At 39.1% G+C, this 12,381-nt stretch overlaps 1 protein-coding gene across 1 annotated transcript in view; it reads right to left on the reverse strand.

The window, feature by feature from the left end:
- Col12a1 (collagen type XII alpha 1 chain) overlaps positions 1–9,647 on the reverse strand; it is a 105,379-nt gene extending 95,732 nt beyond the window's left edge. Inside the window, exons 1-4 of the mRNA XM_038322304.1 lie at positions 9,575–9,647; positions 2,891–3,007; positions 1,376–1,519; positions 691–750 (exon numbers count right to left, since the gene is read on the reverse strand). Coding sequence (XP_038178232.1) covers positions 691–750; positions 1,376–1,519; positions 2,891–3,007; positions 9,575–9,647 — 394 coding nt within the window. The remainder of the gene's footprint in view (positions 1–690; positions 751–1,375; positions 1,520–2,890; positions 3,008–9,574) is intronic.
- Positions 9,648–12,381: the final 2,734 nt, after the last annotated feature.

The raw sequence follows: 12,381 nt of genomic DNA on the forward strand, positions 1-12,381 counted from the left end.
GCATAGGAGAAACTCCATTTCAGATTATTGGACTTCTAAGAAAGAATGATAAACAGTGATCTAGAGGAAATTTTTCCAGAGAAAGAGGCCTCTGTGTTTATATTGTTTTTATGATCAATCTGGGTCATAAAGACAACTTACAAAGTGACAAAATCAGAAGTCCAAGAAACTCCTAAGGCGTTCACTCTAGCAAGTCACACAAAGCACCGTCAGACAAAAGAAGGCTAACAGCCTCATAGCCGAGACTAAATAAAAGTGTTTTTCAGCTAGTTATATATTCAATTTCTTAGAGATGGGCTGCAGGAACTCTGGAAAGATTGGGAAAGCTGACATCATCAGCCAAGTCAGAAATATCCCAGAGATGAGCTCAATATACAAATAGACTTAAAGTGTGTTTCATAGCGGTTGAGTTGCTTTGAGCACTAAGACCAGCTCAGTCTTCTCCCAAACCTCTGTAAGTACCATCGGTTGCTCTAATTTGTCTTAGGAGGACATATTAGCCAGAAGGTCAGAACTCAAGGTTTATAACTATTTAGTTAGACATTTCTCTCGTCTCGCTAACACCTTCCAGAGAAAGCTTACAGCTATTAATACAGAGAGGATGATCAAGCTTTATGTATAATTAGAACATCTATGGCAGGGCACTTGGAACTTCTACAAATCCAAACAAAAGTATAGGAAGAAACTCACTTTGTATCTCTGTTTTCCCAGGTTTCTTCTCCCCTGTCTTTGCTGGATCACCTGTTTGAACTGAGTCAAAAAGCCCATCATTAACAAAAGAAATTACCAAATATGTGTGTGTGTGTGTGTGTGTGTGTGTGTGTGTATGGGTGTGTGTGTATGGGTGTGTCTGTGTGTATATATACATACACTTCTTAAAACAGAACATATACATTGTTCTTTAATATTGTGTTTCAAATGTTTGGTCTTGTCCGTATTGTCAGAATGCCAAACAACAATTTTCTTACAAATAAGTTATTTAATGAAATGTCAGAGATATTTCAAAAAGACTTTATTGCTTGAAATTTTTTGGTGTTTCAAATCATTTCGTTCAGCACATTTCTGCCACTTCCAGAGACCAAGGTTAAAAAGCGTGAATGAATTGCTTGTAAGTACTAATAACAAGGATCATAAAAAGTGGTGCTCGTATGTTATTTATATAATAGATTAAATCTGAGGTTGGAAAATTGTCTGCAAAATACATATACATGTTATCTACGTGACAGTAATAGTCAAAGAAAAGGAGGTTATCAATTTGAAAGTGGGGAGGACATGAAAGGAGTTGGAAGAAAGGAATTGGCCGGGGGGGCTGAAAGGAGGGAAGGAAGAGATATCACAATATTATGAAAGTGTTCAAATGTGTATGTGCTCTTACTTGTCAGTTGACCTATAACTGGCACACTTTCTTCTACTTCATCATAGGAAGTTATAGTCACCACATACTCTGTCTCAGGAACAAGGTCTGTTAATAGAGTTTCTGTGGTGCTAGCTGCAAGGGTAAACTCTTTAGTAGGCCCCTCTGTAAATACAAAAAGGAAAATATTAATACATCCAAAACTTTCCCAATAATAATATATGACAAAAGAAGTCTAAATGTATCACCATCACTGAAAGTTTTGCCATGTACTCTGCCAAGACATGCAAACATTTTTAACTATCTCCCAAAAAGAAGATGCTGCATTTTTAGGAAACCCAATATTTGCAATAGTTTTGCCTTTATTTGGCAAGCACATTCAATACTTTTTAAAAGATTGAAATTCCTCTAAGTTCAAGGTATGTTATAATATCAGACCAAAAATATAATAAACATGAAATAATAAAAAAGGTTATAAATAAAATATGACTCAGAAAGTAATTCAATTTTAAATTATAAATTGGGAGAGAACAGAAAGATAGAAAAAACCATATTCAAATGTGGACCATACTCTGTTAGGTACCAATAGTCCTCTGAATTTATTGAATTGGATGCCATATGTATCATAATATCATATTCTGAGAATTTACTTACATAATGACAGTATACTTACATCTAGATTCTTTTAACTCTCAGTTCAATAAGAAAGCACAATAGCTCCTATGGATTGCATGTCTGTTAATACTTAAATTATATTAAATAATTCACAAAGCATAATGAAGAAAGGTAGCATATATAAGAAAACTCTGAGAAATGCTCCTGATATCCACATGGGCCATGTACTGTATCTATGTGGGTCAGAGCACCGTGGGACATGAGGACATTGGGGATATATTAGATTGGCTCTTTGTGGTGCCTGTTTTGAAGACTGGAAGCCAATATTCCAGTATCTAGAAATGGGCTGGACCCTATTTGAGCTCTTTTAGAATATTCTTTAAAATAAATGAAGCCATTGACCAAATAAACTTAGAAAGAAACAGCAAAGGGGGAAGTTTTTAACCCCTTCTTCAGTTCTTTAGCCATACTACCTATTTTTAAAAGCTCCCTGATGAGGAAGCATTTTAAACCACTGGTATTCTAAAGGTCAAGAGATAGTGAATAAGCCCAGCTCAAGTGGTTAGCAATACAGGCAATGTCCATAGTCATTGCCAACCAAAGATTTCTTATCTTCAATACAAATAGAAGGCAATACAAATAGTCACTTTCCCACCTGTTAGACGTTGGTTCTCCACACTTGAGCAACATGGTTAGCACTACATATAACACAATAAAACATCTGAAACAAGTTTTGTTTTGCCTCACTTTGCTTACAATAAGTATTAGGATTGGATTCTGTAGCCCTGAGTCCACCAAATACCAGGTGACATCAACCAAGTCCCTCCGGCTTGCTTATTCTTGCCCTCATTGTGATTAAATATGAGGTTAGGCAAACAGACTGTATGATCTTGATATCTGTCCCAAAACCTCAGAACTCACCTGTTGTAGAGTCCACCGTTATTCTGTAACCCACAATTGGATCAGATGGTCTCTCCCATGACATATGAACAGTATTTTCATCTATAATTTTAAAATTCAAGTCGGAAGGTGGGTCAACTGCAAAAAGAGAGTTGAAATTAGTTGCATTTTCCAACGTCAAAAAATGGTTAATATATTAATGAAGAATTGTGATGAGCAAAGCTTACTAAAGTTGTCTTTGCATAAATTTGTTTCCAACAAGTATAAAAAAATACCTTGTTGGATCAGAATAAAATTAAAAGCTGACGAGATATGACAAAACATCAGAAAGTGTACAAATTACAGAAGACAGCACGGAACACTTGATTCTTGAGTTGCTAGGTCATTCAAGAATGGCCAGCAAAATCAAGCAGAATAGAAATGTGTTTGGATACAAGAACAATGAAATCACATATAATAACCACATATGCAAACAATTCACATAACGATTAAGGAAATTCAATACATGCTGAGTGCACTTTGAACAAGCATGCCAAATCACAACCTGCTTACAACCACGGATGTTAATTTAGAACAGTGCCATCATACACTTTTATAATGTGGAAAGAAAATCACTGATGGTTTGGGTTCAATTTCTGCATTGTTGCTTTGATTATTGTTGTTTGATAAATCCCAGTCTGGGGCAGAGGATTTTTAAAATGTATTTGAGTGGAAAGGTAAAATCATAAAAAAATGAAATATGTCTTTCAAGAAAATATACATTAAGTGTATATTGATATCAATATAGGCAAATATTAAAATAAGATGTTAATAATTTATGAGTATATAAGCAGTACTAGAGATGTTTATAAAACCATATTCTGCCTGTTTACACCAATTTGCTGTGCTCCCAAGGTGTAAACCAACACAGTCATTGCCTTGGGAGTAGGTATACTCCATACTAGAAGTAGCATTTTAAGCTAAAATGCCAGTATGGCCCTCTACAAAACAATGATTAATTATGAGAAGACAACATCAATGTATATTTATGGGAAATTATTTACAGAACTTGGAGGACACAGTAATGAAGGATCAGCATTGGAAGACATGACTGTATAAAAACGTGGAGAAATCAATGACAGAAATAACTGCGAAGTACGGAAAGGAACAGTTTACATACAAAACTGTACAGCATCATGCATGTGTCAATGAAATGTTGGCTTATTTTTAGTTTCCCACAATAAACAACAGCTTCCATGTACAATAGTCATTACACAAAGACATTCCTGAAATATTTTATAATGATATTCTCTACTACGATGGTCATGCCTCCTCATGCAGCCTTAGACTGACTCACTGTCAGTGCATGGTCGACGCCTTGAAAATCATTGCACTTGAAGCAAGTTCGATAAAATAGATGGTTTTCAGCCATATTCTACTTTAACTTCTTATGAGTGAGGTGGTTTACCTCTGTTTTAAGAGGGTACCATCTCCCTCTAGGATTGTATGAAAGTCAATCGAAATGCGGTAATGGCTCTGAGACACAGTTCAGAATTTAACGGGCATTAGATTAGCTGTCTTTAACATTCATAGCACATTTTTAAAGGAAACAAAACTGATTAGGCAAACATCTTTTTTAATAAATCGCCACCTCCAGCTGTAGGAGATGTCTTTATTTTTATTGGCTATGCTAGTGGAGGAACGAATGTTACTTTCTTCCTATCCATACACAGGCAGTGAGATTAGGACGATTAATCTGCATGCACAGCTGAATCATTCAGCATTCTTCTGTCTGTTACCATATTGCAACGTTTAGCCGAAGTCATCACTTAGTATATGTAATAAGCATGCAACAGATGTTAATAGGACGATGGGTATTAAGAATATCATTATAAAATATTGTTCTGATAGCAATGGCTCAGGACAAATTTAATGCAAAGGCAGACACAACTGGCCTGAGCAGCTTTTTAAAAATCAGTACATGGAAAAATAGTACCACCAACCTTGGAGGAAATAGACCTGAAGCAGCGGACATTAGGTTAAAACTGCTGAAGGCCAGCAGCGGCCCACCTTGTTGATATCCAAGTGACCAGGATTCCAGATAGACTGAAAAAATGACTGTGGGGGGAAAAGTCTTGAACATTTTAGAGGATTTTAAGGTGCTCGTGGGAAGTCAGATGTGGTACACGGGACTCGAAAGTAGGAAAAATGGCCTATCAGTGTGAAAACCAGAACCTACCCCGCTGTTCTTCTCATTGAGTTCACCAAACATACAGCCCTTCAAGCTTGTCATTTCATTTACAAAGCTTGGGAGTTTTCATTTTGAAAAAAATGATGAAGTAGGTGTGAGGGTATGAACTACATTGATTTAAATCATTACACATATTTGTTTTTATTGATTTGGAAACTTTTTTACATTAATTCACAACCACCATTATTACATTGTCGCAGAGTCTAGGTGTTCCCAAAAGTAATGCTGATGCTAGCGTAGTACAAGCACTAACTGACTACATATGGTTTGTAAATGCAAGCCACCATAGCAAGACAAGGGAAACAGAATTAACATTATAACTACTAGCAATCTGGTGAATGAAAGAAAGGAAACTTTAAGTATCTTGTAACTGGTAGCTTAATTTTATACTTAAACATGATGCTTTTGTTATCAAAATACTGTGATATAAAAGTATCTTTATGATGATATTTTTGTTACACAAACTGGTAGGATTTAGGACATGATAGGAATAATTATACTATGTAAAAATTATTCAATGTCTTCTATACAACATGCAGACATATAGACATTTTACTTGTTATTTACTTTTGTATTTATAACAACCTAACTATAGGCCTTGGAATCCTTGATCTATAAATTAAATGCAAAAGGAATAAGTGCAGTTCATAGATAACAACAATTTTATCTTGTAGTCTGTATAGTTTTCTACCACATTAGATTTAATGTAAGTAGAAGAAATATTTCAGTCAAAAGTGTTAGGATCAACACTTACAGTACTTGTTAATATATACATATTTTTCTATTCTCTCAAAGTCACTATAAGAAGAAATTATGTCTGTGCAATAATATACATGTGGCATGTTGATATCTGCAACTCAAATATAGATAGAATTTGGAAGGCAGCTATGCTCACCACTGTACCACCAATGTAGATATAGATAGAATTTGATAGATTAACTTCACATTATTGTTTGAACATTTTTAAAACTGGTGTGTCTGTCTTGTTTTAAAGAAAAATAATCATTTTTTCCAATGGGAGCACCCAACAAGAATCTATATCCAAGAATTAACCATGGCAAATATTTGTATGGATGGATGAATAGGGAGGAGGTAGGAGAGTGGGTGGATGAATGGATGGATAGATGAATCGATGGGTACAGTATAATATGTTATGGACAAAGAAAATCTAATAGCAACATTAAAATATCAACTTGAAGTACTGGAGAGATGGCTCAGTGGTTAAGAGCACTGACTACTCTTGCAGAAGACCAGGGTTCAATTCCCAGAACACATGTGGCAACTCACACTGTCTATAACTACAGTTCCAGTGAAATTCATAGCCTCACACCAATTCACAAACATAAAAATAAATATATTTTTAAAAAATATATCTACTTGCCAGGCGGTGGTGGTGCAGGCCTTTAATCCCAGCATTTGGGAGGCAGAGGCAGGCAGATCTCTATGAGTTCGAGGCCAGCCTGGTCTACAAGAGCTAGTTCCAGGACAGGCTCCAAAGCCACAGAGAAACCCTGTCTCAAAAACTAAAAAAAAAAAAAAGAAAAAAAATCAACTTAAGGAATTCTCAGTTCCTCATTTAGAAAATAAAATAATCAGAATGCATGATATCTATGTTCTCTGGTTTGGATGTTTTGCTACATTTTAGATACAGAATTATAGAAATATATATCAAATTAGTCCCTTAATCTAGACACAGACATAGTTAAAGCATGACTTAAGATCACTAATGAACTGATAATAATTGTTTATTATATGTTATAAACTATAAATAAAACTTACAAAAATTAAAACTCTGTATTTCACAAAATATGTGTCCATCCCAAACTCTAGATAAAGGAAAGAGGAACACTGACCTTTAACTATTTAATGCAAAGTTAACCTATCTAAAAACCTATTAATTTACATGATCACAGCCTAATGCATATACTCTAGGTCATACAGAGCACTTGGAAAGATTAAAGTTTGCTAGTCTATTTAATAATTACTTAAGGCCAAAAAGGAAGTAGTCTTTGCCTTTATATCTATTGGACACAGTAAATCAGCATTGAAATATAATTCATCATGCAAATAGAGGCAATGTGGAAAATGATTATCATGGTTTCTAAATGCAAATTTCAAAATAATTTAGATTAGCATTAAAAACTGTTTCTAGCATATAAAAAAGTAAATTAAAAAGAGCCAGGAACCATACAAGAACATATGAGTCAACAAAAGAAAGCAAAGTAGCCTTGGCTCCCTTAGCAGAAGGTTGCAAACGAGGGGCAAGCTGAAATTTTGAAATGCCCCAACAGAAAGATTTCAGGGGAAAAAAAAATCTATTTTCTAGCCCAATGTCTTCAGTAAGACTTTGGCCACAAATTTTGTTAGCTCTTCACAGGCTCCTGGGGCCACTTAGTTGGTAGTTAACACCAGAGCTGAGCTGCCCAACAAGGAGCAAAGAGTCTCATGTGGCCGTGGAGCCCTTGAAGTGTGGCCAGTCCGAAATGAAAAGGGCTGCAAGTATGAAGTGCATGCCCAGCTTCCAAAACTTAGCCCAGGAGTGCAGAGGAGCTGGCCTATGGTCTTTCTATCGATCACGTGTTGAAACAATAGCATTATGTTAAAAACCTTTCATAAAAATCAATTTTCCTGGTCCCTTTTCTTTCTTTATATGACTATAAAAAATGTTTAAGTTAGATATATGACTTTTATGTGTGAATCATATTTCTGTTTGACGCTGCCAAACCAGAAAACAATCCAAAAATGAATCTTATTAAAAGATACTGAGCAAAAGACAAGAGTTTAAGAAAGAATTACACCATGTGAAAATTAATACAAAGATAGAATATAAGAAACAATGGGAATAATCAGGAAGGCAAATAGTATAATATCGTCTTTAACTGTTTTTTGCTGACTGGTCATTGCCAGTTCAGAACCAATGTCTTCCACTTACCGGTATCTCCAGCCTAACCCTATACTGGAGTATTCTCAAAACTTTTATTTCCAAAGAACCATTTTCTTAATGAGCAAGAAACGGCCACTTCAGTGACTTATCTAAAAATATCTTTAGTAGTGCTTCCAGAAGTCTCTCAAATAAAATTCCTTCCTAACTGACGACACAGCAAAGATTACTGCAAGGCCACCTCATCCGAAAACTCCTTCAGGAGGCCCTCTGAATTTCCTCATCAGGTGGGCCGGCCAGCCAGCATCTCTGAATCTTAGGCGAGCTACACATTTGGGGACTCTTTCTTTTCCTAACATTAGTTCTCTGTACCCGCAGTTTTGAAGTAGAACATTAAAAAAAAAATCAGGGTTGCCAAGAAACATCCCTACATCCCTACCCTTCTACAAGCAGGGCATTCTACCCTGGAATTTCCAGAGCCTACTGATGTCTCCTCTATAATTTCATTAAAGGTGTCTCTTTCATTGGAGAGGGTAAAGAAAAATTAAGATTAACTCGTTAATATTGCAGAATATGATAAATTTGCCAAATCGCAAATGATAGCTTCAAAGAGCCAGTGAGGTCATAACGTAGAAGTGGCTTTGTCAATAAATACTAAGATATTAAAGCATCAAGCACACCAAACAAAATAAAATTAGGTTAAAAGTTTAACAGAAGTCTTCTAGAGGGCAGGGTCACAAGGAGCCAATTCGGAGCTGCATTGTGGTGTCCCTGGTCACCTAGTGCCAAGGCATTGAGGTCAGACGCGGCCAGGTCTTCCTGAGCCAAGCAAGGGTGAGCACGCCAAGGGGGTGCCCGGCTCACAGCCGCCTCCAGGCTGGAAACCCTGGCCCAGAGCCAATCCTTCTGAGCTGGGTTGTTCTGGGACACATGCTTTAGAGACTTTGGAACCAAATACCAACAGCAGAGTCCCTAGATTGAGTAAGTACCCCCTATGAATTGGTTTCTGCTTGTCACTCATCCCCATACCCACCATCTCAAGTGACAGTCAGTTTGAAAGTTGGATCCTTTGCCTAAAAGTCTGCCTAGCCAATTGAAGTTCCCTAATCTGCTCAAGAAGAAAAGAAAAGAAAACCAGACGCGCGGAGCTGGCGATGTTGGAGTCTTTTATTCATGTTGTCACCAAGGTCACAGTCCCGACCCAGGTGATCCTGTGAGGATGTCCATATTCTGAGATTCCTGGTACCCAGACCTCCAGGATCCTCTTGGTAGAGCTGGATGCAGCTGTTGCCCTATGCAGGGGACTGGTCCTCAGGGAAGGCAGCAGCGTAGGTGGCAGTGTGGACAGCACACTACAGACAAGCACAGAGAGACCAGACAGCACTGCACAGAGTAGGGGAAGCAGAATATTAGAGCTGGACTTGAAAGTCTGGAAAAACGGACATACCTCAGAAGGAGGAGATTTCTCTGGAGAAGAGAAATCACAGGAGAAGTGCAGAGGAAACAGAGCAAGCAACAGAAGCAGGAGGAGAGCCTTTTCCTTTCTTGAATTCTTCAGTATCACTTGCCATAGAGAAAGTAAAAAGCATTTTACCTTCTGCCTCGATGGAAGACAGGAGTAGGGCCACGCCCAGGGCGGCCAGCGCTCGGGGAAGCCTGGTCTGCATGCTCTGGCCTCAAGCTCACAGCCTCATGAAGGGATCTGCAGGAGGAAGCAGTGATCCATCAGCACCCATTCTGAGCATGCCAGGATCAGGTCAAACAGGAGCCTAAACATGGTCCAGAACCCAGTCAAATGTGCCATAATAAAAACGGCGGCTAGCCCAGCACATAATGGACCTATTGTGAGCCAACAGGTTTAATCTGGGACTTAGTAGGAAATTCTGGTTTAAAGAAGGTACTCTTCTCCAGGGTACTATGCTCTGTGAACGCCTGACCAGACCGCACATGGCTTCATCCTGCCAAGATGATGGATAATTTAGAGGTGATTTCTATCCCTGACTCAACCAAATGTCTCTTCCAGCTGGGGATTTCATTTGACCGTTTTTTCCTAACTGCTGAACTCTTTAGGTAACTGTACTTTAGTGGTCCCAGGATAATTTGGAAAGAATAATAAACCTCTTTTATTCTGTTTTCTTCAGTTTATCCTGACTAAAACTATGCATGTCTTTAAGGTCTGGAATAGATTACACAGGGATATGCAAGGCCTGACTGAAACCCAGTTCTTCTGATAACTATGCTGTTTTTATATCTGATAAACCCTTTACCAAAGAAGAGGGGCAACCAACTCTAAAATGCATACTAAAGAGAGTCAAAACAATATAAAGAAGCAAAATACCTTTGTCTGTTTTCTAAATGTTCTTAGAGTTTTAAAAACCTTAATAACTCATCTTTATTTTTAACTAGTTCTTAATATGCTGGAAGATTACAACTGATATAAGCTCCAGAGCAAGAAGGTTCTATTCTGACTTTTCCCTGACTTTGCAACTCGGTTAATTCTTTAATGGTCAAGAGGCCTACTCTTCTTTTGTAGTTTCCCGAACACACGGTGACTGTTTAATGGACTGTCCTAATCGTCTAAGGCCCAATCCAGAAACAAAAGTTACCATCAATGAGCTGGACTGAGAAGGTGCCTGTGGCCAAACTCACACACACACACACACACACACACACGGGGGGGGGGGGGGGGGTGGATTCAGAGGTACACACATTACTGTAAGGCAGCACCATAGGCCTCGAGACAAATGAAAGGGGGAGGGGAACTGGTGCTTGGGATGTCAAAACTAAGCCAAAGGTTGGGTTCTCCTTGAGAGAAGAAGCTGACAGTCTCCAACCATGCCTTTCCAAATCTTTGGCACGCAGGTTAGGGAAGCTTTCTTCATTTGAGTGTAAATTGCATTTTACATGTCTGATGAGCAGGCAAGCCAAATTGCCCAGAGCTCCTTTTTATGAAGCCAAGATTAAAATTTTGGCGCGGCTAGGAGATCTAGGGGATTTTAGTAATGTCTTTTTCCTAATTAACAACTGTGACATTCTAACCCTTTCCTACATTAGTTAAAAAAAAATTAAATAAGAAAGCATGACTGGCCCATTGTTGCCATCACCTGACCATAGTGTTCATATAATAATTTGGAATGAAGTTGGCAACTGAGCTCATGAAGACTTAAAGTGTGGCAATATGTTCACAAAAATCTGTGTGCAGTTTTGGGGGAGTTGTTAATAAGCCGAACAAAAACTTGAGTCTTGGAAGTGCGTTTATCTGGGTCTAGTGCGCCACCTATCGGCTTCCTGACTCAGCATAAAGAATGAATCATCTCTCATTGGGGTATCCGATGAATAACTCAATCATCCTAGCCAGCCAAGATTTCCGTCCATATATGTTTTAAAGAAAAGCGTCTCTCTCCTTCTTAGCCAAAACATTTATCGGAGTGCTTAGCAACACTTCATTGAGCATTCTCAGACAGAGATGGCTGAAAGCGGCCGCCCCTACGTGGCAGTAGGACTTCCCTCACTTCCCCCTCAGAATGAAAATGCATCAGCTGCCTGGAATGGGGGCGCTTTGGGAACTGGTCCCTTTTTGAACAACTCGCCCCTCCCCCACGCCTTGCTGGAAACGGCCAACTCCTTAACCCTCTCAAGTTAATTTTTTTTTCAAACGCACCCACAGGCATACACATGTTCCATGGGCCCACCTAGATTCCAGGCGCCACAAACTCTTCTGTAACTGCAGGCTTGACCTTAGTTAGCCAAGGACGAGTTCAGTCTCATTTCTCCTCCCCCATCCCCCAACCCTCTCCACGGTTCCTTAGAAAACTCCATCCAACCTTGAAGTTGGGGGTGGGGAGGTATACCAGAGATCCGAACTGGTCAAGGGAGGGTGGCTGGAGAAGCCAGATGCAGGTCCCGTGTGGCATAGCTCTGTAAATACGCGAAATCCTCACAGTCTGATACCCAGTCTCTACACCCAGGGATTGGAGAAGAAGCCGTCTCAGGGGTGCCTCTGACTGATCCTAAGTAGGACTTAATCCCAGTGCATTCAGGGGAAGCCCAAAAGGATGTCTCAGCAGCTGTGAAAAAACAGCCTAACCCACCAACCCGTTGAAAGCAGTTGAGGATGAAGCCAGGGCCGCTCCCAGGAGCATCTGGAAATGCCACTCGCGCCTAACCTCGCCGCGCAGGAGCGCTTGCCATTGGCCCTCCGAGAAATTCTGCCCCGCGCGTGCAAAACTTCTTTTCGCTTTCGTGCAATGTCCTGTGCCCATGTTGCAAACCGGCAACCCTGGCAAAGCTACAATCACCAGATAATAAAGAGCTACCTACGCAGCCCATGCACTTCAAGGGAGGCGACACCGTCTATAGGGGACAATCCCCTGCAGATGGACAAAACAGAGCCGAATAAGC

Source organism: Arvicola amphibius, chromosome 3, assembly GCF_903992535.2.
Source record: "Arvicola amphibius chromosome 3, mArvAmp1.2, whole genome shotgun sequence".
Classification (NCBI taxonomy): domain Eukaryota; kingdom Metazoa; phylum Chordata; class Mammalia; order Rodentia; family Cricetidae; genus Arvicola; species Arvicola amphibius.